The sequence below is a fragment of the Monosiga brevicollis genome, genomic scaffold, assembly GCF_000002865.3.
Source record: "Monosiga brevicollis MX1 MONBRscaffold_4 genomic scaffold, whole genome shotgun sequence".
In the NCBI taxonomy this organism is placed as follows: domain Eukaryota; class Choanoflagellata; order Craspedida; family Salpingoecidae; genus Monosiga; species Monosiga brevicollis.
The window spans coordinates 1979077-2000904 of NW_001865041.1; the positions used below are offsets into that span (position 1 = coordinate 1979077).

At 55.7% G+C, this 21828-nt stretch overlaps 6 protein-coding genes across 6 annotated transcripts; 4 read left to right on the top strand and 2 right to left on the bottom strand.

Moving 5' to 3' along the window:
• Positions 1–1175: 1175 nt before the first annotated feature.
• MONBRDRAFT_23718 (uncharacterized protein) lies at positions 1176–2429 on the top strand (the record flags this gene model as incomplete). The annotated part of the gene is made up of 6 exons (XM_001743749.1): positions 1176–1248; positions 1358–1464; positions 1614–1696; positions 1779–1921; positions 2079–2161; positions 2286–2429. 6 exons carry the CDS (start codon positions 1176–1178, stop codon positions 2427–2429), a joined length of 633 nt encoding a protein of 210 aa, XP_001743801.1.
• Positions 2430–4356: 1927 nt separating this feature from the next.
• Positions 4357–6845, top strand: MONBRDRAFT_23720 (uncharacterized protein; the record flags this gene model as incomplete). The annotated part of the gene is made up of 6 exons (XM_001743750.1): positions 4357–4445; positions 4565–4657; positions 4792–5719; positions 5967–6454; positions 6552–6663; positions 6726–6845. The coding sequence occupies 6 exons, from the start codon at positions 4357–4359 to the stop codon at positions 6843–6845; spliced, it is 1830 nt and encodes a 609-aa protein (XP_001743802.1).
• An 832-nt stretch (positions 6846–7677) lies between these two features.
• On the top strand, positions 7678–10212 carry MONBRDRAFT_15178 (uncharacterized protein; the record flags this gene model as incomplete). The annotated part of the gene is made up of 8 exons (XM_001743751.1): positions 7678–7813; positions 7915–8045; positions 8173–8283; positions 8467–8586; positions 8685–8813; positions 8952–9074; positions 9172–9313; positions 9440–10212. 8 exons carry the CDS (start codon positions 7678–7680, stop codon positions 10210–10212), a joined length of 1665 nt encoding a protein of 554 aa, XP_001743803.1.
• A 675-nt stretch (positions 10213–10887) lies between these two features.
• MONBRDRAFT_23722 (uncharacterized protein) lies at positions 10888–13357 on the bottom strand (the record flags this gene model as incomplete). Its single annotated transcript, XM_001743997.1, has 10 exons — positions 10888–10988; positions 11067–11304; positions 11420–11488; positions 11560–11620; positions 11785–12287; positions 12397–12489; positions 12580–12654; positions 12749–12831; positions 12972–13042; positions 13197–13357. 10 exons carry the CDS (start codon positions 13355–13357, stop codon positions 10888–10890), a joined length of 1455 nt encoding a protein of 484 aa, XP_001744049.1.
• A 1919-nt stretch (positions 13358–15276) lies between these two features.
• Positions 15277–15728, bottom strand: MONBRDRAFT_3060 (uncharacterized protein; the record flags this gene model as incomplete). The annotated part of the gene is made up of 2 exons (XM_001743998.1): positions 15277–15499; positions 15616–15728. Coding segments are annotated over 2 exons (336 nt in total), but the record flags the coding sequence as incomplete, so codon positions are not given.
• Positions 15729–18475: 2747 nt separating this feature from the next.
• On the top strand, positions 18476–20547 carry MONBRDRAFT_31609 (uncharacterized protein). The gene is made up of 6 exons (XM_001743752.1): positions 18476–18508; positions 18756–19066; positions 19248–19563; positions 19699–19821; positions 19973–20128; positions 20207–20547. The coding sequence occupies exons 2-6, from the start codon at positions 18778–18780 to the stop codon at positions 20406–20408; spliced, it is 1086 nt and encodes a 361-aa protein (XP_001743804.1). The 5' UTR covers positions 18476–18508; positions 18756–18777; the 3' UTR covers positions 20409–20547.
• Positions 20548–21828: the final 1281 nt, after the last annotated feature.

Here is a 21828-nt window from a genome sequence, read left to right on the forward strand (position 1 = left end):
AGCTCCCGAGCCGCGGTGCGGGCAGGCAGGCAGGCAGCACTCGAGGCGGGCGGCGGAAACAATGGACAGGCAACCCAATGGATTCCCTTGATGAATGAGGTATTTGGGGAAGCGTTGCGGACGGCAAGTGTGGCAGCACAGTTGAGTTCTCGGGGAAGGGGGGGCTGGTGGGCGATGCAAGTGGGCATGCCCGTTGCCCGCTCGTTAGTGCTCAGATGGTGGATCCGCTTTTCAGACGGACGAACCGGCGTATCCGCTGGCGCATTCCAGCGACCCCCGCGCGGGCGCCATGGCCTTTGTCGTGCCCTTGCCTTGCTCTCTCACCCGACGTCAATCGGTCAGGATCTCAGGGGAACGTTGAAACAGAAAAACGAGAGAAAGGCAACGACAAACACAAGGCAGAAACAATGAGGCCAAGGCTACACTCGAGCTTCCACCCCAACCCCTGCACAGAGAGGTTCTTAACGGCCTGTTTACCGGCTCTCCTTTGAACTTGTTGGGGGAGAGACTCACACACACTCACATACACACTCATACACATGTGGGGTTAGAGTTTAAGCCGGGCGCTTCGTCAGGGAGTTTGGTCCGGGAATGTTCTTGCATGCATGTATGCATATCTTAACAGCAACGGCTGTGTAAAACAGGTGTTTGAACACAATGATATAAAGCAACAGCTGTTGTGCGACTAGAATTTTGTACACGTTGGAAAACCGTGTTGTAGCGTTAGCTGCCAGGTCAGCAGCACAAACAGTCATTTGTCAGATTATTCTGGCGATCGAAGGTGAGAGAGCGAGAAAGGGCGCGAAACGTCTCTCGCGGCATCGGCGGCAGCATCGGCGGCATCGGGCCGGGCGGTAGCGTGACGTTGTGGCTGCTGCTGCTGCTGCTGCTGGTGGTGGTGTGTGTATTTGTGTGTTTGCGTGGGTGGGTGGGTGCCAGCAAGGGCTGATGGGAATGAAAAGGGGTCTGGCAAAGGTGACGACAAGCAGGAGTGTGTGCGAGGAGGCTGTCGAGCCAGACCGACAAAACTGTAGAGGGGACCGGAGGCTCGGCTTGGGCCCAATTGCCAGCTCGCACAGCATGTTTTGTTGATGGTGCAGCGGTACCCAACGACCACCCGTTCATCCGGAACTTCTTGTCCTCTTGTGCTGATCAGGCTGTGCTGGACCACCACAATGGCGCACTTTTGGATGCTCACCGCGGCGCTACTGGCTTGTTTGGTTTGCGCGCGCGCCAGCGGCCCCATCGGTACGTTTTGTTTGCAAAGCGGGCTGCGCCGAAGCCACGGACCGAGCAGGTTGTGCATTCTCACTTGAAATTGACCTCTGGCGTGGCCTGCTTGCTTGCTTATGATCAGGCTATGACGAGGTGACGTGTGGAAGTACGATGCGCATCAACCATGTCGCGACGCGACTCAACCTGCGTTCACACGAGGTTGCCTACGGCACGGGTTCAGGCCAGCAGGTGTGTGCGCTCCTCTGCGGGTGACAAGCTGATATCAAGCAAGGATTGCCATTTTTGTCTCCCATCCGCTGCCCCCCTTGAGGCAACCTGGCTGCTGTTGACGCCAGCTCCCGCCTCACCGGCAACATCGTGCTTCCGTTGGGTGTCAGTCGGTCACACTGGCTTCAAGCGACTCGGACAGCAACGATTACTGGCAAATTCGGGCCCCCAACGGCAAGGATTGCAAGCAAGGGTGAGTGCCTCTGAATCATGCGCACCGGGACTCCGGGATCTGGCTCACTCGGCCGATGCATTTTCTGCGGGCTGCTTGACAGTGCGCGCATCAAGTGTGGCGCCACTATCCGCCTGCTGCACACGGCCACGCGCAAGTTTTTGCACAGCCACCAGTTCCAGTCACCGCTCAGTCACAACCAGGAAGTTTCAGCCTATGCCCGAGAGGATGGCGAGGGTGATTCTGGTGAGTTTGGTTACAACCCCTGCTGTCTCGCAGACAAGGGCCTTCAAAGCGCGCAAGTGCTTCTTTTCTTCTCTCCTTTACCTTTTCCTTCTCCTTCTCATTCTTGTTCTCTGTATGTTTCTCACGCACATATTCACGACTGCTTTGATTTGTTCAGGTGACAACTGGAAGGTCGAGTGCTCGGGTACCTACTGGGAACGTGCCAACACGTTCAAGCTGCGCCACGCGGACACGAACCAGGTTGGTCTCAGCCCTTCCGCCCGCCTCGAATGCCCTTGGTTCTTTCTCGCTGCTTGCTTAGCACACCCAAACATGCCGAGCACTCACCCTTTCTGACGCCTTGATCCAATGGCCCTGTAACTAGTATTTGCACTCAACAGGAGCACACAAGTTTAACCGACCCATTGCCGGTCAGCGGGAGGTGTGCGCCGTGGGCCAGGCCTCTCGTTTGTCCGAGTGGAAGTCGGCCGAGGGTTACTTTATCAAGGCCGCAAAAGCAAACAATTAAGGCGTTGCTGCCAAGGCATCTGGTTCGGTCCCGCCGATACCCTGTTGTGCCTGCTGCAGCCGAGACTGGCTGTGTCGGGCCCGCGCCGGCGCCTCTGTTGACAGAGTTGGGTTGCGGTGTGACCATTAAAAGTCAAGTTGATTCAAAATACACTCGGTGGCTTTCTTTTTTCATGACCATGATGCCCCCAAGAAAACAGAAGAAAACGCCCGCGTATGACTTGTCTTGAATGTCTGTTCAATTGACTGGTGCGGCCACTCTGGGCTTGGCCCAGAGTGGAGCAAAACTGGGACACACATACATATACACGGCGAGAGGGATAGCAAGATGGGACGGAGGAATGGACAGACACAAGGGCGAACGCATGGTTGGGCAAAGGGGCAGGTCGGTGAGCAGACGGACGTGCCAGATGGGCGTGCCCACGCTGTTTCTGCCTGGCCTGCGCGCTTTCAAGCCAACAAACAGCAAACGCCAAAAGCACACGCTGGATCGGGAGGGGCTGCCACGGGTGCAGGTCACGGAAAGAAGAAGAAAAAAAAAAAAGCCCAGGGATAAGTCAGCATAAGAGCTGGCTGGACTGCAAGTGAGAGCAGAGCAGCAAAGATCATGGATGATACAGCGTGGCAAGAGACTCTGGGTGGCGTGACAAAGCAATCGTGCTAGTCACGCAAGTTCAAATACACTGGGACGGATGGAGAGCTTAAAACAACATTTACAAGATCGAAAAATCAAAACGGGAGGAAGATCAAATCGACGGAGGCGTCAGACGAGCCAACGTCAAAGGCGGGCAAAGCCCTTCTTGGCTGCAAGTTGGCGGCGCTTGACGGGGCTTTACCAAGCGTGCTTGCCACCCTTCTTCTTGCCCTTGACCTTGAGCGCCTTGCGCTTGCGTTCCACCGGCATGTTGCGCACCTGGCGCTGGAAGCGCATCTTCCGCAGCTGGGCCTGTCAGGCAAACGAACCAGGGTGCGGTTGAGAGATGGGAGAGCATCAACGACAACTTGCCGTTGTCTCCCGCCATCGATTGGACATACCTGCGAGAGGCCGGCGCCCTCAGCGGGGGCAGCGTCTTCCACCTCCATGCTCTCAGTTGCTGCGGGAGTCGTCTCCTGCACCTCCTCAGCGGGTTGGGTGGTGGCGGCCGCAGTTGCCGCGGCGTCTTGCTGCTCCTCGAGCGTAGCCTTGACTTGCTCTAGATGGTGCGCACGCGCGCGTGAGATGTGACAGGCTAAGCCAGAACGAGCTCTCAAGATCGGGGGAGAAAAGCGAGACAAAGGCTTACCCTCAACCACAGCCTGGCGCTTGGCGATAATCTTCTCGCGCTTGGCAGCGCGATGCTGGCGCTTGACCTTGCTGCGGAGCGACTTGGCCATCTTGACAAGGTGCAGCCGGAAAAAAAAAAAAAAAAGAGAGAGATAGAGAGCAGACGTCGAGCAGACAGAGAGACACGTGTGTGAGTGTTTGAGTTTGTGAGTGGTTATGATTGCTTTGTCAGACAATCTTAAACAGTATCTCACTGCATTCGCGGCTTGATTGACTCAAATAAAGTAAAATACATACTTGCCAACTTTGGCATCGTGCCAGGATTGGCACTGCGGACAAGCTTGGCCCAGGGAGAGAGAGAGAGAGAGAGAGAGAGAGAGAGAGAGAAGCTAGGGAGATCGGTGGCACGATTGAGGTTCATTTCGAGTTCAATTTGTGTACGTCAAGGATCGAAGCGACGGACACAGGGACGGGAGGTGGGCAGAGGCCGAGGCCATACACGGTTGTTGACAACGACACAGACGCGGGGGGTTTTTTCGCTCTGCATCCAGCCGAGCTCACGTATTTTTCAACTGCCAGCTGGTCTGCGCAGCGCCTTCTCAGCACCTTCTTGGTCGCGTCCACGCTTCCACTTCACCAAGATCCCTCCCATCAGCTCAGCAGCATGGCAGCGACCAGCCCGCCTTCGATGATGGCCACTCCTGAGCCCGATGAGCGTCGCCTCATGAGCGCTCTGCTTCAACGCATGCAAAAGTACGGGCAAGCATTGAGGCCTCGTCCTGTCTCGCCCTGTCCTGGTTTCAAGCTTGACACAAGCCCTGACCTGCACACGCCTTGGCGATTGTGGATATAACCGATGACGCTTCTGCTAGGGACTTGGTCTTTGAACTTCGTGTCATCACGCACCAGCAGCCAGTTAAGGGTGAGCAGAAACAGCGAGCCCGACGCCGCATCGAGCGCTTCCTGTACGTTGCTACTTGTCGCTTTTGCATTGGTCGGCATCGGTTGGCCTTGCCATCGTCTATCCTCCGTCTTTGGACTGTAGCTGGCGATCATGAATGTTTTGTGGAAGCTTACTCTGGCATCAATGTTGCAACAGCTTGCGCCAGCTGGGCGAGGAACCAGTGTCCGAATCGAGCTATAGCTCATCATCTACCGCCACTTCCGGGCAGGTCCCGACAGGGGATCCCTCGTCAGACACATCAGGTCACGACTGGATCGTCACCCCACTGCACGATGACGACGGCGACGGCGAGGAAGCCAGCATGATGGCCGATGAAGAGTTGCTGTCGGAGGAGGAGGTGGATGAGGAAGACACAACAGGCCTGTACGAGCCACGCCGCGAAGTGGCCACAGACACGGCCATCGCAGCTGCTCAGCTCAACCAAGAGAACCCGATCCATCATTTGGTTGGCTATGATGGGAGTGGAGCGAGTACCACGGATCCCGAGCCAGCAGCAGCCGAGAATGTTGAGGATGCAGGCGCCATCGAAAGTGGCGCTGCCTCTGCCGAAGACGACGTCCTAATTGCTGCTCCCACCCCTCGCGAGGAGCGGGCGCAGCGCTTGGCTGAGCTGGATCTTCTGCGACAGCGTGGTGGACTGGTTCGCGCCCTCCTGCAGCGGCCCAACTTTGTCAGCGCCATCTCTAACAGCCTGGCTCAACCAGCAGGCTCTACGCGCGTCCCTGGTCCCCGGCCCCAGGCCAACCATCGTGCAGCCGATGCGGAGGTGTCGGTCGAGCCCGAACAGCGCCCCGACGCCTCTCCGCTGCCGCTGCGTCGCATCGTCTTGAGTCAATCAGACGCATGGGACAGTGATGCCAGCGACGCTGAGGCGGAGCCTGAGGCCTTTACCCAGCCAGCCTCGCAGGCCGCTGCCAACCCTCAGCCCATGAGTAACCAGCCGCGCGCTCAGTCGCCACCCGAGGGTGAGCCTTCCGTACGCGCGCCCATGCCCCCACGCATCATGCGCTTGAATGCCCCATTGTTCAACGCCAATGTCCGCCCGCAGCGCGAAACCGTTGAGGTCAGTCCGTTTCCTGCATGTTCCCCCGTCATTCCAAAGATTAGGCTTTGCTTCACCGCAGTCCCTTACACCCTCCTGCTTCTTTTTTCGCCTCTGCTGTGGTGTGGTGTGGTGTGGTGTGCACGTGCGTGTGTGTTCCGGTGGAGCGCAGGACGTCCAAGAATTATTGACACGCCGCCTCGTCTCGGGCATTCTGCACGGGCAATTCCGGCCGGTCCTTGAATTCCACTTGGGATCAAGGCTCCAGGGTGGCGGTAACATGAGCTCAGAGGAGCTACAACGGGCCCTGTATCGGCGACGCCAGCAGCGGCACCGCGACCGAGCGGCCCAAGCTGCGCAGGCCCCATCTCCCGCACAAACACCACAGCGACCGGCCCAGGACCAGACACAGGCACCCTTGCATGCCGCCTCGCCGGCCGCAGGCATTCCAGACCACGTGCATGCTCATGCACCTCAAGGACATGTGCATGCGCATCCCCACGCGCATCCCCATGCACCCACCCATGTACAGACAGAAGGGGCAACCCCAGTGCCTCCGCCGGTCTCATCGTCTTCGGCCTCCATGGCAGCCACCATCGCCGATTTGCAGGCTCAGGTGGCCGCCTTGACTGACTTGATGCAGGCTAGCTTGCGTTTGCAAGCCGATGTGCGCCGTTGCGTGCGGCAAGAGGTTTCATCGGCTCTAGCCCGCGTGGGGGACCCAACGAGTTTGCAGTTTGAGCGACCGGCGGTCCGGTATGTCTGGACACACTCAGATCAAGGGGAATGAGTGCTTCTGAAATGAGCTCATTGTTCACACTATGTTGTTGCTTTTGGGGTGGTACATTCACAGGGGTGCGGCGCACGGCAGCAACTGCGTGGTGTGCATGGAAGAAAGTGCTGACACCATCATGTACCGCTGTGGCCATCTGTGCGCATGCCTCAGCTGCGCCACTGCTCTCATGGTTGGTCCTATCATCTTCTTATCCTTGTTGAGCGTTCGGACCCTTGCTCGTTTGCGCTGCAGCCTGCTTCCCAAGTGCTTACATGCCCTAACCTTGCTGCTCTGTACCACCAGGAGCGCGAGCTGTCGTGTCCAGTCTGTCGCAGTCCCATCTTGGACATTATGCAGGTGTATCTCCCCTGATTTCCACCAGAAGCTTGCCGTCGACACCCAAGCTCCCACTGAACCCCTCTTCCCCGTTGAGCTTTGCTGGTCAAAGTTCGTACCTGTCGTCTGTCAAAACTGTCAGCTGTGCGTCTGCCTTGGGCTGTCGAGTATCAACATGTCAAGCGATATCAACATGTCAAGCAATAAGCAATTGACCAACGTGTGTGTACATTGACCTATGGTGCCATAGCAGAACACACAGACAGAGAGAGAGAGATGAGGTCAGAGAAAGAGAGAAAGAGGTATAAACAGCAAAGTATAAACAGCAAAGGACATAGGGCTTCGAGGAATAGCACAACTACCACATGTAAAGAGAGAGTTTGAGAGAGTTGAGAGAGAGAGCAAAAGTATGACGTATGTCAAACTATAAATGAATTTGAAGTGTAACAGTTCTCACAGTAAAGTGTGACTTGATCCAAGCAAGCGTCGCACACGCCCTTCTCGCCAGTTTGCAGCTGTTAAGCACAAACTACCCAAATCAATACAAATGTTCACACTAAGATTATTAACAAAACTGCAATAACTTTTTATATAACCAACATTAACCTTCACTTCATTTGCTTGTTGTCATTTCGACCGGTCCAGAATGGCGTCCAACGAACCGCTCTTGGGAGCTCAAGACGAGGATGAGGTGGAGGTGGAGATCACTGGCTCGGCGGCCAGTGGTCAGGCTGTGCATGTGGATATGGACGGTGCCGGGGCCAGTGCTTCCACGGACCCGGAGGATGGGCCGCGTCCGGCTGCGCAAAATGCAGAGCAGCGGCTTTTGCAGCGCAAGGCCGAGCACTTTGAGCAGATGAAGTCGCAGATGCGTGGGAACCGCCCCTCCGTCTCCATTGCCTACCGCCACCTCGGCTTTGTGGTCAACGGCAACAAGCGTATCCTCCACGACCTGAGCGGCGAGATCAAGGGTGGAGAGCTTGTGGCCCTCATGGGTCCCAGTGGTGCGTGTGGTGCACGGGGCTCGCTTCAGCTAACAAGGCGGCTTGTCGCTCGCTCATCGCGCTCATCTCTTGTTGTTGTTGTCGGTCGTCGAACCACCTAGGTGCGGGCAAGTCGACCTTGCTCAACGTCCTCGCGGGCTTTCGCACTCGGCAAAGCGAGGGCCGCGTCCTCATCAACGGACACGATCGTGACCTCAAGCGCTATCGCAAGATGGCCTGCTTCGTCATGCAGGTCAGTGTGTGTGTGTGTGTGTGTGTGCGTGTGCGTGTGTGCGCTCCCATTACATGCGTGGTGAAGGTGCTGCAACTGGGTTCTTTTCTTTCTGATCAACTCCGTCACGTACACCTACAACTTGCAGGACGATGTCTTGTTCAAGAACCTGACCGTGGCCGAGTACCTCATGATTTCCTGCAACCTACGCTTCGACCCCGAGATGACCGTCTTTGAGAAGAAGCAGATTATCCAGTCGGTCAGTCTCCTTCCCAAATGTTGAGACTTTCGGTCATCTGCACCGCATGGGCATGGGCATGTGCAGACACCCCTTTCAACCCACCCAGCATCCAAACCCACTGCACTCGTCCCCAGCTGATCATGACCTATCTTGACACATCTATGCCTTCCTGCCTCGCCTTTTTTACAGACCGTCGAGCAGATTGGTATTGCTGAATGCCTTGATCGCACTGTTATCCAGCTCTCTGGCGGCCAACGCAAGCGCCTCGCCGTGGCCCTTGAAATCGTTTCCGATCCCCCGCTTCTCTTCCTTGATGAACCTGTACGCTGAGCTGCCGTGATTTGGGTCTTTGGGTTTCGCCACTCTCCTGCCCCAGCCCCGATACCACAAGTCCTCACCCACCTCGTGGCTGTGTGCAGACTTCGGGCTTGGATTCCACCAGCGCCGTGTCCCTCGTTGAAATGCTCCGCAGCCTTGCCCAGAGTGGACGCACTGTTGTGGCCAGCATTCACCAGCCCTCCGCCACACTCTTTGAGCTCTTTGATCGCGTACGTTGCCCCTCTCCATTTTCTCTTCTACAGCCATGTCCTGTGCTCTCTTGCCCGCGCCAAGGGATGTGCCGTTGGCCTCACACGCGCGCTCTCATACATCCCCGTTGCCCACCCACTACCCCGTAAAACGTGCAGACGGTGGTGCTTTCAGGTGGTCAAATCCTCTACGATGGACCTGTGAACGAGGTCGTCCCGTACTTCAAGTCACAAAACGTCGAATGCCCGGCTTATCACAACCCCGCCGACTTTTTGCTCGAGGTTTGGCCCAAACCGCCGCCCCGCTCCCCCCTCCCCTCTGGTCCTTCATCAACTTTGACCTGTCAATCCGATACTCATCCAACTTATGCGTGCGCAGGTGGCCAACGGTGTCAAGGGCTCTCCGGCCGCTCTTCTTACCAACTGGCGCAATGATCATCCTCCGGGCGAGGTGGCCCTCGGCGATCAAGTTGCTGTATGTGCCTTCTCCACCCCCCTCCCCACCCTTTTCCCCTACGCGCGTGCCCTGTCTTCTTCTGATTCCATTGCAGGCGGATGTGGAAGAAATGCTGTTCCTGCACGTACATCTCATGAATCAACGACCTGCCTTGTTCGCCCATGCTTTTCGTCGCCACAGTTGGAGGCAGTGCACTCACGTGGGCGTGGGCTCTACCCTATCTCGGTTGCGGACCAGTTTAAAATCTTGCTCAAGCGCGCGTTCAAGGACGTGATTCGTGATACGCTTCTGACCCGCATGCGGGCCGGCGCTCACGTTGCCGTGGGCATTATCATCGGTGTGCTGTATCTGCATCAGGGCGTTCACAGTGACAAGATCCCCTCGGTCGTGGGTTACTACTTCTTTTCCCTTCTCTTCCTGATGCTGGCCTCGGTCATGCCCACCGTGCTTTCCTTTCCCATTGAGAAGGAGATCTTTGCCCGCGAGCACTTGAATAACTGGTATTCTGTCAAAGCCTACTACTTTGCCAAGAGCCTCAGCGATTTCCCCTTCCAAGTCGTCTTCCCCATCATTTACATGTCCATCAGCTACTGGATGACCGACCAGCCTTCAGAAGCGGGTCGCTTTTTCAAGGTCTTGGCAGCTGCCGTGCTGCATACCCAGGTGGCCCAGGCGATGGGCATCGTCATCTCCACAGCCGCACCTACCCCACAAGTTGCCGTCTTCATGGCCCCAATGAGCTCCATCCCCATGATGCTGTTTTCAGGCTTTTTTGTGCTCATCAACGGCATCCCCATTGCCCTGCGCTGGCTGACCTTCCTCTCCTACTTCCGCTTCACGCTGCAAGCCATGCTCATTGCCATTCTCAAGGACAAGAAGCTGGATTGTGTCGGTCCTCCCGCCTCCGATGGCTCTTGCGTGGGCGAGTACGTGGGCGCTCAGGGCCTCCTGCTCGTTTGTTGATGCCCTGTGTCCCTTGTAGTGCTGCTTTGCGCAGCTCACACTTGCTATTCTCACCCTTTGCTCTTCACCCCCCCTGCCCCTGTAGACCGTTTGCGGACGGCAACGCCGTTCTTCGATACTATCACTATGACACACAATCGTACGAGCTCATGATGGGTTTGCTCTTGGCCTTCTTCTTCTTTTTCAAGATCGTGGCCTATCTGCTGCTGCGTCGCGTTGCCAAACGACCCAACTAAGCACGGCGTGCCCATTTGAGGTGGCGCAAGTGGTGCCCGCATTACTTTGGCGCAGCTCTCGTTTAACACGTGGTTTTCCATCCCTTTTGACGGGTTTGAGTTGTTGATTGCTTTCGGTGTCTTCGTTCCTGTCTTTTGCTGAAAAGACCCGAGCCAGTGCCGTCCGCGCCATCCTTTGGGTACACGATGAGGGCCGTGGTATTTGTTCGCGCTTGGTGCGCAAAAAAAAGTGTCTTTTGTTGTTGGTTCTGTGGTCTTTATTTCTTTTCTCTTTCTTGAATGGCACGAGGCACAAGCGTGATAGTCGTTGGCCAATTGGATATTATGAACGTTGCTGCGACTCGTTTGCAAATGAAATGAAAACCACAAATACACGCGCATTCGTTTTCTCGACTGGCCGGTTCACTCATGCAATCACCGGTATGGTCCAGTTTCCAGCTTATTCCTCTGATAGCTGGATATAATCGCCGTTGCGGTCTGGCTGCAGCTGGACCTCGATCTTGTATTGCTGGCGATGTTTGCTCAGAAAATACCACGTGCCTGCAGACCAAATTATCCCATGAGCTCACGCGTATCACAAAGACCGACATTGAACACACGGGGCCGCACGAAACGCACCAAACACGCTCAGCAAGAGCCCAATGCTGAGACAGGCGATGGCAATGGCTGCGACATGCCCGCCGTCATACTTGTGCTTGGCACATGTATGATCCACGCGATCAGACGAAGGGAGGACAAACGAAACCAGCGCGGCCCCGATGGCCCAGCCCGCTTGGCTGGTGTTCAAAGCGTGTTGACTCAAATCAAAACCGTGCTCCAATACCAGCAGTTCTTCGAGCAGATGCTCGCAGGTCCACTATACAAGCGCAGGCAGTTGAATCAGTCAATGAAACATGCCTAATATTTTGCTCTCCGCCGCAACACTCTTTCGACCCTAAAAGGTACGTCCGCGCGCCGGCCGCATGACCTACGTTGGCATTTGGGGCGTCCAAATGGGGATACTTTGCCAAAACTTGTGCCACGTTCTTGTTGCAAACATCCTGCAGAAGCACGAGAGACTGTTGGGTGAGGCTTTTTCGAAGCTCAGCTCGCAATCCCAAAGCATCGGCACCTGAGCAGCGGTTGTCATGGCATCGGTGGTCACGCTGGTGATATCCAAGTCTGTAAAGGCCCTGTTGGGAACCATCGCCGGGAACACACAAAATCAACAACAAGAGCAGCGACTCGTGAGGCCGAGGCAGGGGTATTCAGCCAAGCTTGCAATGGTGGCGTTTGGGAACTAATTGATGCAGATATTGATGATGTGGGGTAGCTTGAAGGCCTGGTACAGCCATACCAATAATAGCTGGCGTGTAGCTCAAAAGGCAGGTTGCTTGGAATGGCGGGAATGGGTGTATTGTCGAGCGAGCACGTTTCGGCTGCGCTCAAGGTTGGACAGTCCGTATGAAGGTTTGAATCGACCGAAGCACGGCATTGGTCATAAGACGCAGCCCCATGCAGTTCACACGTGGCGACGCTAGTGTCCATGGCGTTGACAAGCAGACACGGGTCAGGTGTCGGTGGGCTGGCATTGCAAAGCCCCGCCGCAGTCACACGATGCTGGTTGAAGGCATCACTGCCATACTCGGCAAAGCTCGTCGCAAAGACGTGCAGAGTTGAGCCTGGAAAGGCGAATTGCGTGATGGGCTGGCCTTTTATTTGCCCCGCAACAGATGTAGGCACGGCGTATGCAATCTCCAGGCTCGAGCCGCCCATGTCAATCATGCCTAGCGTTTGGGCGGGATCTGTGATTTGAAATCCGTGGGCGAGATAGTTGGCGCTCACCCAGCCAAAGTAGGCCTAAATGCAAGACGCACAGGCGAGGTCGTTACATCGACATTTGACATGATTAAGCGCTGGAAGGAGCTGTGGGCCGCAGCTGTGCGGTCAGTGGAGACTGGCGACTGACCTCCTGTGAGCCAGGAATGACCTGAACTCGGGAGGGATCGAAAAGGAAAGTGCCGCGGGATAGAACCGCACTGGCCCAGGTCATGACTTGCTCCTAGCATAGAAATTGAAACAGATCAGAGGGTAAGGCGGGGGGAGGCGGGAGGCATGTTGAATGGGACACTTTAGGTGGCAGGGGGCGGACCTGTGTGCGGTAGGGGAGAACTCGCATGCCAGCTGTTGCCATAAGCGTCAGAGGAACGACAGCGAGATCTAGATTCTGTCAGCCATGGGTGTACAGGGCATGGCCATGCATCCAAATTAAAATGCCTCGCATTGACAGTACAGTACTGGCCAGGGTGGTTTGTGCCAACCTTGTCGAGGCTTGCGGCGCAGGTCAGCAACCCCTGCAGGGCGTCATTCACGGCTGACAGGCTTGTCGCCTGCGCAAGCGGTTCTGCAGCCGAGGCGCACGCAAGCAAATAAGCAGTCATGGCCACACAGATATAGGCCAAGACTGAAGTGTTTGGGAGAGTGTTTGGGAGGGTCTGACGGCGCCCAATGTTCGTGCCCGGAAACGGGAGACGGGAGCCTTACGATGGTTGCTGCAGTCTGTGGCTGAGCTGGCGAGATCCTCAACCACGGGCAAGCCGTGCGAAGTAGGTGTCCTGCAAGCAAGGCACCAAATGCATGAATGAGCATGGGATTGCGAGCGAGCCCAAGGGCGTGACCCGAGGAGGGGTTAGGGCATGGGGCGGAGGTGGCCAAGCAAGTCAGGACATTCAGGACCAGCACGCTTCAAATGACCTGTGCGCAACGCACCATTTGAACAGATGAAGGCGGTTTCCAGTTGAGCCAGCATCAATCACGGCGGCATGAAGTGGCGCTGTTGGGTAGACGGCGAGCGGGAGCGAGGCGACAATCAGGGCACCCAGGAGGCACCGGGCCTGGCTGCCACCCGTGGAGCGTTTGGCGTGGATCATGTTGCGACAATGGGCGTGAATGAACCCACGGGGGACACGCGCTTGGTCCTGCTAGCCTCCACGCCTTCACTTAACGACCACACCACCCCGCTTTATGGCCCGCACTTGCACCCCTCGTGCAACTATCCAACAAGCAACCGAGAAATCAGCGCGCTGCCGCTCCTGATCGGGCCTTGATGCCAGCAGTTCGAGAGGTTCTCAAATCAAGGCAGACAGTTTGAGAGAGAGAGTTTGAGAGAGAGAGTTTGAGAGAGAGAGTTTGAGAGAGAGAGTTTGAGAGAGAGAGTTTGAGAGAGAGAGTTTGAGAGAGAGAGTTTTAGAGAGAGTTTTAGGGCGAGTTTGTTTGAGAGAGTGTTTGAGAGAGAGAGGGTAGAGAGAGAGTGTGTGTGTGTGTTTTATGGGAGAGGAGCAGGGCAAAGGAGCTGGAGTGGGATGCAAAGAAGCTGGTTCTGGTTAGCCTTCAAAGTTAAAGACTGGGCTCTTTCTTGAGGCTTGAGGTGGGCTCGCGCACCAGGCGTAGAATTCGCAACACGCGATATCAACTGGTCATGGGTGCAAGACTTTTGCACGCGGTACAGGGAAGACGGGCATACAAACGAGTGGGAGGATGATCATGACAAGGAGTACAAAAACTCGTAGAAAGTAGATAACAAAAGCAGGCGACAAGCAATCGAAAGAACGGTCGTGCCGGGGGATGGCGACACAATTTAGAGCTTCTCAATGACGTCGTCCAAGGCCTATGGGGGATGGTCCGGTGGGTGAGAGATACAATAATTCATCCAAGGTACCTGGCTAAAACTTGGAAATGCACCTTGCGCCAGGCATCACGCTCTTCAGCAGACTCAGCGTAGAGCTTCCAGGTGCGAAGTGGGGTGGCAATGGCAAAACCGTTGGCCTTGCTGTCGTCCTCCGAGGTTGTCGAACGCTCAAGCAGCACGACGCCTTGGGGTGCAGCATCCTATGTAGGAGTGAATGTGATGCGACCACAAAACATGAGTTGCACCCTGGCTCGACTGCACATTCATGTTGGCTATCGATTATTTCGGACCAACCGTCTCAGCCTTGTAGTAGTAGAGAAGGCCCGAGGTTGAGAGCACGAAGAAGCGACGCTTCCAGTTGAGCACGACCTTGCCTGCGAAAACCAGAGTGGAGACACCACGCAGGTCAGGTGGGCAGGCAAGTTATCGAAACAGCGCCATGGTCTTTGAAGAAGCTCATGGTCGCGCGCACGAGTCAACACACCCTGCTTGGTCAGGTAACCAGTCTTGACGGCGCCTTCGGCGGCTTCGGCAGCAGGCTAAATGGGTGATGAAGAAGTCGGGGGGGGGGGGGGGGGGGGGGATAAGAAAATGAGCGCAGCAAGTGCCTCCGATCAAACAAGACAGGATCAAGGGCACCATCATCTCCTTCTCTGTCAATGGACTCACCATATCCTTGAGGGCGTCCAGCAGGGACTGGTCGACACCACCTTCAAAAGCGGCAGCGGCAGCGGCATCATCCAAAAGCTCGACACCATCGGCTGCAACGGCGGGCACAGCCAAGCGATGTCAGCATGGCAGCGCAGGAACGGACGCGACAAGTCAAGAATGTGTCACGTGAGAGATGCATGGTTAGAACATGACTCTTCAAAACGCGCAAATGCTGGATCGGGGACTCACCACTAGCCTGCTGCTCCATAAATTCGGTCACACTAAAGTTGACAGTGCCACCATGCTCCACGAGCAAGCTGGCAAAGAGTAGATCGGGCACAAGAAGACAGGACACATCAATCAAAGCGAGGATCCCGGCTGTGCTCCAACAGCAAGAGATGAAGCGCCAGCTCTCAAAAGGAGCAGCCCAATCTCAAACTACGTTTCAAAAGCGCACCTGTCGGGGGAGACAAACGCCTGCATGGTCTGCATGTCCTGGCCGAGAAGGTGAACCTTCTTGAGGAGTTGCTCGGAGAAGAAGTTACGGACGGTGGCCCACACCAGGCGGAAAAAGGCCGGGGTGTTGACAACCAGCAGGAGGCTGATGCGCTCGGGGTAGTTCTCTTGGAGGGTGGAGAGCAGAAGACGTGGCACACGGAAATCGGCCGACTTTGGCGACATGCCCTCGAGGTCAACCACAAAGACGACCGACTCGACACCATCGCCCATGCGCCTATCAAAGAGCGGTTGTTGTTGTTGTGAGCGCGCATGGGCATGGGCATAAGCGTACCAGCGCAAACGTCAATCCAGGCGACTACCATCTAGACCTTGCGGGGCAAGAGAACTGACTTGATGGCAGTTTCCATGGTGTAGACAGCCAGCTTCATGACGTCCAGGGGCGACGATTCGCTAGGTTTATGCTTGCCGGGCTGCATCACAATGATGGGACGGCCCGTCTTGTCGGGGTTGGGCAGCAGACGCATCTTGCCCGTCTACCGATGCCGAACGAATCATGAGACAATCATACCGAATGCTGGAAGTCCCGACCCAACAGCAAGACATCGGTGTGGGCGTACCTTGACTTCACGTGAAACGTTATTAATGGTCATGGCATCCACGTTGAAGCGCTTGCGCCAGGCCTAAGCGTCCCAAACGGTCGTTGTGCAGAAGGTGCGTCAGATGCACGAGGGTATGGGCGGATGAGGGTGATTGACACGGCAAAGGGAAGGCGTGGGATGAAGGGGTCACGGTGAAGGGGGCAAGGCATACCACGTGCTCCTTGAGGAAGGTGGCGGCCTTTTCGACATCCCATTCGTTGCCACGAAGGAAGCGGAGGTAATCGGCGTCAGTGGCGGTAACTTCATCACCCGCACTGGATTTAAGCGACTCCAAGGCCTATTTGCGACATTTGGTGCATGAGAAGCAGCGATGAGAGCGGGCCATGTTGGAGGTGATGCGCTTATGGCCTACCTTGGCCTGCTCGTCGGTCAGGTTGTCCACGGTGCCTTCCACGACCTCGGCTTCAACGGGAACGGCATTGAGGGCGTGCAACCAAGACTCGGCCTCAGCGGGCGAGCTGGCGGCAAACACCTGGACCGAGCTGTCAAAAAGTATAGTCCCACGGATAGAATGAGGGTAAGCAAAGTGTGTGTGTGTGTGTGTGTGTGTGTGTGTGTGTGTGTGTGTGTGTGTGTGTGTGTGTGTGTGTGTGTGTGTGTGTGTGTGTGTGTGTGGTCTCTGGCCCACCGAATGCAGACGCATCTGCACGGCGCGTTTGTGGCAAGTGTGTGGTTGAGTTTGAAAATGTTGCAGAGGCGCATACCGTGGCTTTTGAATGACCACCTCGATGCAGTTTTCGCGACCGTGCTTGGCGGCCGAGGCCAGGGAGGCTTGGCAGCCAGCGATCCACAGGTTGCGGTTCGAATTATTCAGCTACTCGGGGCAAGGCGGCGAGAAGGGTGAAGGGTGAAGGGGTCGCCAGCATGGTGCAACCCTCAGTCATGCAGGTGGGGGTTGCAAGCTTGGGCGTGGTGTCTCAGCAACGTACGCCAATATCTTCAGGCTTGGAAAAGAGCTTGAGCCAGGAGCCATCAATAACGGCATAGTTCTGGGTCCAGCCAAAGAAGCGACCAGGAGAGTACAAGGTACGGTACTTGGCGGTGACGGCCATGCTCTCGGCACGGAGGCTACGAATGCATGATTGGAGGACAGGGTCCGGGATCGTGTCATCAGGGGCGATAATTGGCAACAGCGCATGGGGGCGTGTCATGCTGCGACGTACCGGGCCATGGTTTCTTTGGAGGCGACACGATCTTCCTCCTTCTCGGCCAGCGTGAGCTTTTCGAGGTTGGTGAAGTCTTGATCATCATCGGCGGCCGACATGACGACGGTAATGGGTGGGAGGTAGGAATCGGCGGCAGTGGCTTCCTGTCAAAGCGAAAGAGTACAGCAGAAAAAAAAAAAAAAAAAAAAAAAAAAAAAAACAGAAAAGGGGGTGGGGTGGAAAATCGGTTTATAAGATCGATGAGCTGGAGGACGAGCAAACCAGCGCCAGCAGCAAGGAGAGGTAGTCGAAGCGACCAATCAAGCAGCCAGTGATGAGCTGGCAGGAGGACGAGCCGTGTGGAAATCAAATCAAGGCATGGTCGTCATCGGACATTACACCCAGTGTGATGGATCGTGGTATGGCATCTGCCTTTGACTCCTGTCTGGTCAATCGCCGCGTCGAATTCTTCGGCAGCCCGAGACACAAAGACCAAGGCGAGTACTCAAACACATACATGCACACCACGAGCAGGGACGCACCTCTTAGTCCGACGATGCGATGGAACGACGCGCACGGTCACAACAGAAAAAAAAATACGAAATAAAAACAACAGAAAAATCAGTGAAGGCGAACCACAGTGTGTGTGCGTTGTGTGCGTGCGTGCGTTGTGTGCGTGAAGAGAAAGAGAGAGAGATGAAAGAGAAAGCGAAGAGAGAGAGAGAGAGAGTTAGTTTGAGAGAGAGAGATTTCGAGAGAGAGAGAGAGAGAGAGATTTCGAGAGAGAGAGAGAGAGAGAGAGAGAGAGAGAGAGAGAGAGAGAGAGAGAGAGAGAGAGAGAGAGAGAGAGAGAGAGAGAGAGAGAGAGATGAATTGATTTGGTCGGTTTGAGAAAGAGAAATAAAGAGCAAAGACACAAAACACAACTACATGTACCACGAGAGAGCGAGAGAGCGAGAGAGAGTGAGCGAGTGAGCGAGAATTTAAATTGGTGTAGGGGACTACAGAAGGAATCGGGGCAAGTGTATCATCATACGAAATGTGCGGTTTGTGAGCGGGGTACCTCTGTACGTGTTTTACATGTGGCGGGTGTGGTGAGGTGGCTCACTATGTGAATTGGTTCGCACGGTGTCGAGTGACTCTGATTCGCTTTCCAATCGCCGTTGTAAACTTTGGAACTCAAGCGGAAAGGCACTAACACAGCTCGTCAGTTGGGGTACAGGTCCGTCCGAGTACATCTCGCCTGGCTGATGGCAATGTTGTTCCAACCATCGAGCCAGCACCATTGCACCGGAGCTGGCAGCGGCACTTTTCAGCAAGTCATAGCAGCGCAAGTCCAGCTCATGCTCGCTCCTGGCACAACGCCGGTTCAGTCTCCTCAAAGACTCACCAGTCTCTTGGATGTGAAAACGCTGAACGACGCCCTCCCTCTGGTAAATGAAATATGACAAAATACAGGGGTATTTCATCGGAGGAGAGGTGGGTGGAAGTGCACTGGAGATCAAATGGCAGCCCGCCACAATATGGCAGCGGCTTGTCACGGCCGCTGCCAGATGCATCTGCACCATGCAAATTAGTGTCGGGTGGGGGGGAATCACAGTAGCAAAGGATCTCGGCAGGGAGGGGCTGACTTCGTGGACCCTTGCGCTGTGCCGCCGTTGACTGCCAGTGTGCGCGTCCGCAGGTCACTCACACCAGTGTGTGCATCGCGCTTCCAACTTTTTAGTCTGTCGGGCCTGCCGAGCGACATGGGTGTATCCACGATTGCATTGGCCGCGGGCGTTGCCCCTCTGCTGCTCGCGACGCTTGTGCGGTTGGGTGGCAATATTGGCACACCCATTGTGGCCGATGATCCTTCCCGTCCCCACATCTTCCTGATCCCCTACGTGGGTCTGGCCTTCTTCCCTCTGGCCTTTGCTCTCTTCCGTGAGCTCAAGAGCTGTTCCTGCGCGGGTCCTCTCAACGCCGTCAAGAATGGCCTTTGCAACGTCGCCTTTGGTGCCTTTCTCCTTCACTGCTTCTTGACCTTCTTCTACGGTACGAGCCTCGCTCGGGGAATATTTTATGAAAGCCATTGGAAAGAAAAAAAAAGGGGTGGGAGGAGAACTCCCTCGGAAGAGGCTGGAGGACGCAAGGCTTTGCCGATCCCTGTGGTAGCATCAGCATGCACTCACTCGCTCCAATTGTCCGTTTGGTGTGGTCTGATCATACTGGACAGGCAACATCAACAACGATGCCTGGTCCAACAGCATCATGATCGACGTGATTGCCCCGCCCGAGTTCTTTGTGAACATGACCATGGTGCCCGAGGAAATGCGCCTCACTTCCGATGTCAAGCTTTGGGCGCGCAAGGAGATTCTCGATGGCCCTCACCTCGACATTGATGCCATTGCTGCCTCCAAGTGTCAGCGCCGTGCCTATGCCCGCTTCATGTTTCATGAAATTCTGCCCCAGTCGCGCATCGCCCGCCTTCTCAAGCAGGGCGTCATGTTTGGCGGCGTTTGGGCCCAGCACACCAGCTCTTTTGCGGAACGGTATGGCATCATTGCATTCCGACATGACTGCCGTGATTCAATGCCTGAGGCCCAACTCGACCCGCGCATGCCTCTTGGTTGGGGTCCAGCCGCTCATCTTTGTCGTTCTGTTTGCCCTGCTGCCACCTTCTCCAGCGCCAACGTGTCCAAGGTCTACACTGACCACGCTTATGGCAATGATGTCGCCTTCAACAAGTACATTATCCGTCCCCTCTGGGTCGATCGCTTCAACATCTATGGCGACTTTGACCATAAGGAGTACGTGTGTGTGTGTGTGTGTGTGTGTGTTGCTTCCCGATCTTCTCGCCGCTTGCATGCAACAAGCGTTGACATGCTCAAGCTGCCGCTCGTACTTGAAGGCCCATCACTCACGTTTGTTTCACATGTTCTGGGCTGATTCGCTCCGTAGTCTGCAGGAGAAGCACTGGACCGTCTCCTCCCCGGCTCCCTTGCACGAGGGCCAACACATTGCATACGATGCAAAGGCTTCGGGCCAAACTTGGAATGATGCCCGCTTCATCATGGACCAGTACAGCTGCATGGCCGAGGGCATGTGGCTCGAGAGGTAAATGCGAGTTCGCGTTTGAGTTTGGGCCGCCGCCCCCACCCACTCACTTACCACCGGATTGCTCCCTCTTGCTAGCTTTATTGGCCGTCGCTTCTGCTTCCGCAAGATTATGGATGCAACCGAGACATACAGCATGGAGGGCACGCTGCACCATCCCTATCTGGCCGACAAAGACGTGACCTACCCCTCAGGCTCGATCGATGACTGCGACAAGCCCTATGTGCGGGCCGTCCTCACAAAGGGCCTCCACTGGACCCGTGACACCTACCTCTGCTAAGCCCCTGCTATCCCCTGCAGGGCCAGAGCGGGCTCATCGCTGCTTTGTGTTTGTCTAGTGCTGTTGCGTTTCTCTTCTTGTCTTGGACTGGCTCGACGATGTGCGGGTTTTGATAAGCAATCGATGCTGAAAGTATCACAGGCTCTCTTCATGCGCCGCACTTTGTTGTTGTTGTTGTTGTTGTTGTTGTCAATGTCACAGCATGCAGTCCAGACGATGCCATTTGAACTGATGAGGCGTTGATCTGGTTAACATGACATTTTCTATATTGATTTTTTTTTTGTTTTTTTGCGCGTTTTACGCGGAAACAGATCGTCGTTGCCCCATTCAATAGGAGCAAAGCATCAGAGAGGGCCGACGAGACAACCGGGTAACAAGAGTGACAAGTTTACATGTTGAAGGCAAAGGCCACGGCCTGGGCGGCAAAGGCCACGGCCAGAGGCAGCGAGACAGGAGGGAAGGCAATAAAGGCCACGGCAGTAGCCGCGCTGGCGGCAGCAGCGTAGGGAGCGACCTTGGCGCGGTTGATGTCCTCGCGGAGCTGGAGACCCAAGTAGCCGGCACCAAGGAAGATGAAGCCAATTGTGAGGAAAAGACTCTTCTTGAGCTCAATGGCGGTGATGGAGCTGGCAAACAGATTGTGGGCGACGACGGCGGGGAAAATGGTGAAGAAGATGGAGCGCGCAGAGAGGGCGACGCTGAGGAGCTTGACAACCAGGTCGGATGGCACAATCTTGTTGGAAGCCAGGACCAGAGGCACCAGGGTACCGGCAGCAAAGACAATGGGCAGCGCTGGCACGGGCGCGTTCATCACAAACTTTTGCACCAGCTAGCGCACATCGAGGGTCGAGGGGGAGAGAAGAACAAAGAAAGAGAGAAGAAGAAAAGAAGCAGAAAGAGAAGAAGAAAGGGAAGGTGAGTGGGGGTGGAGACGTGCTAAGCGCGTGTACTCCCGATGCCACACCACAAGAGAACAGAAATGCAATGACGGGCGGGAGTTGGCACGTGGTGACAAACCTGGCCAGCAAGGACAAGGCTGTGGGTGAAGACAAGGGCATTGATGGCAGACTTGCGGGTGGAGGGCGTGGCCATGGCAGCTCCGAGCGAGGTCACGGAGAGAGCGAGGGTCGCCTTGCCGATTGTGGCCACCATGTTCTCGCCAAAGAGCATCTACGTGGCAGTTTTCAAGGTGAGTTTGCAGTGCGCGCAAGCTGGAGCAAAGCAACAAGCCAGGGAACGTACGGTGCTGAAAAAGTGGTTCTCAATAAAGGCGGGGGCGGCGATGGCGCCGATGCCGATGCCAAAGTTCAAGATGGTGGAGAAGTCCCAAGCCGACATGATGCTGCGAACACCGAAGGTCGTGATAAGAACAGTGTTGTGAGTTGATTTAGGTTGGATCAGGCTGCAAGCGGCCAAGCAA

Excerpts from the sequence above, each read along its gene's own strand:
- MONBRDRAFT_31609 (XM_001743752.1), top strand. The coding sequence starts at position 18,778 with ATGGGTGTATCCACGATTGCATTGGCCGCGGGCGTTGCCCCTCTGCTG. Across the intron at positions 19,564-19,698 it reads ACCAGCTCTTTTGCGGAACG|CGCCAACGTGTCCAAGGTCT; the intron begins GTATGGCATCAT and ends CACCTTCTCCAG. Across the intron at positions 20,129-20,206 it reads GAGGGCATGTGGCTCGAGAG|CTTTATTGGCCGTCGCTTCT; the intron begins GTAAATGCGAGT and ends CCCTCTTGCTAG.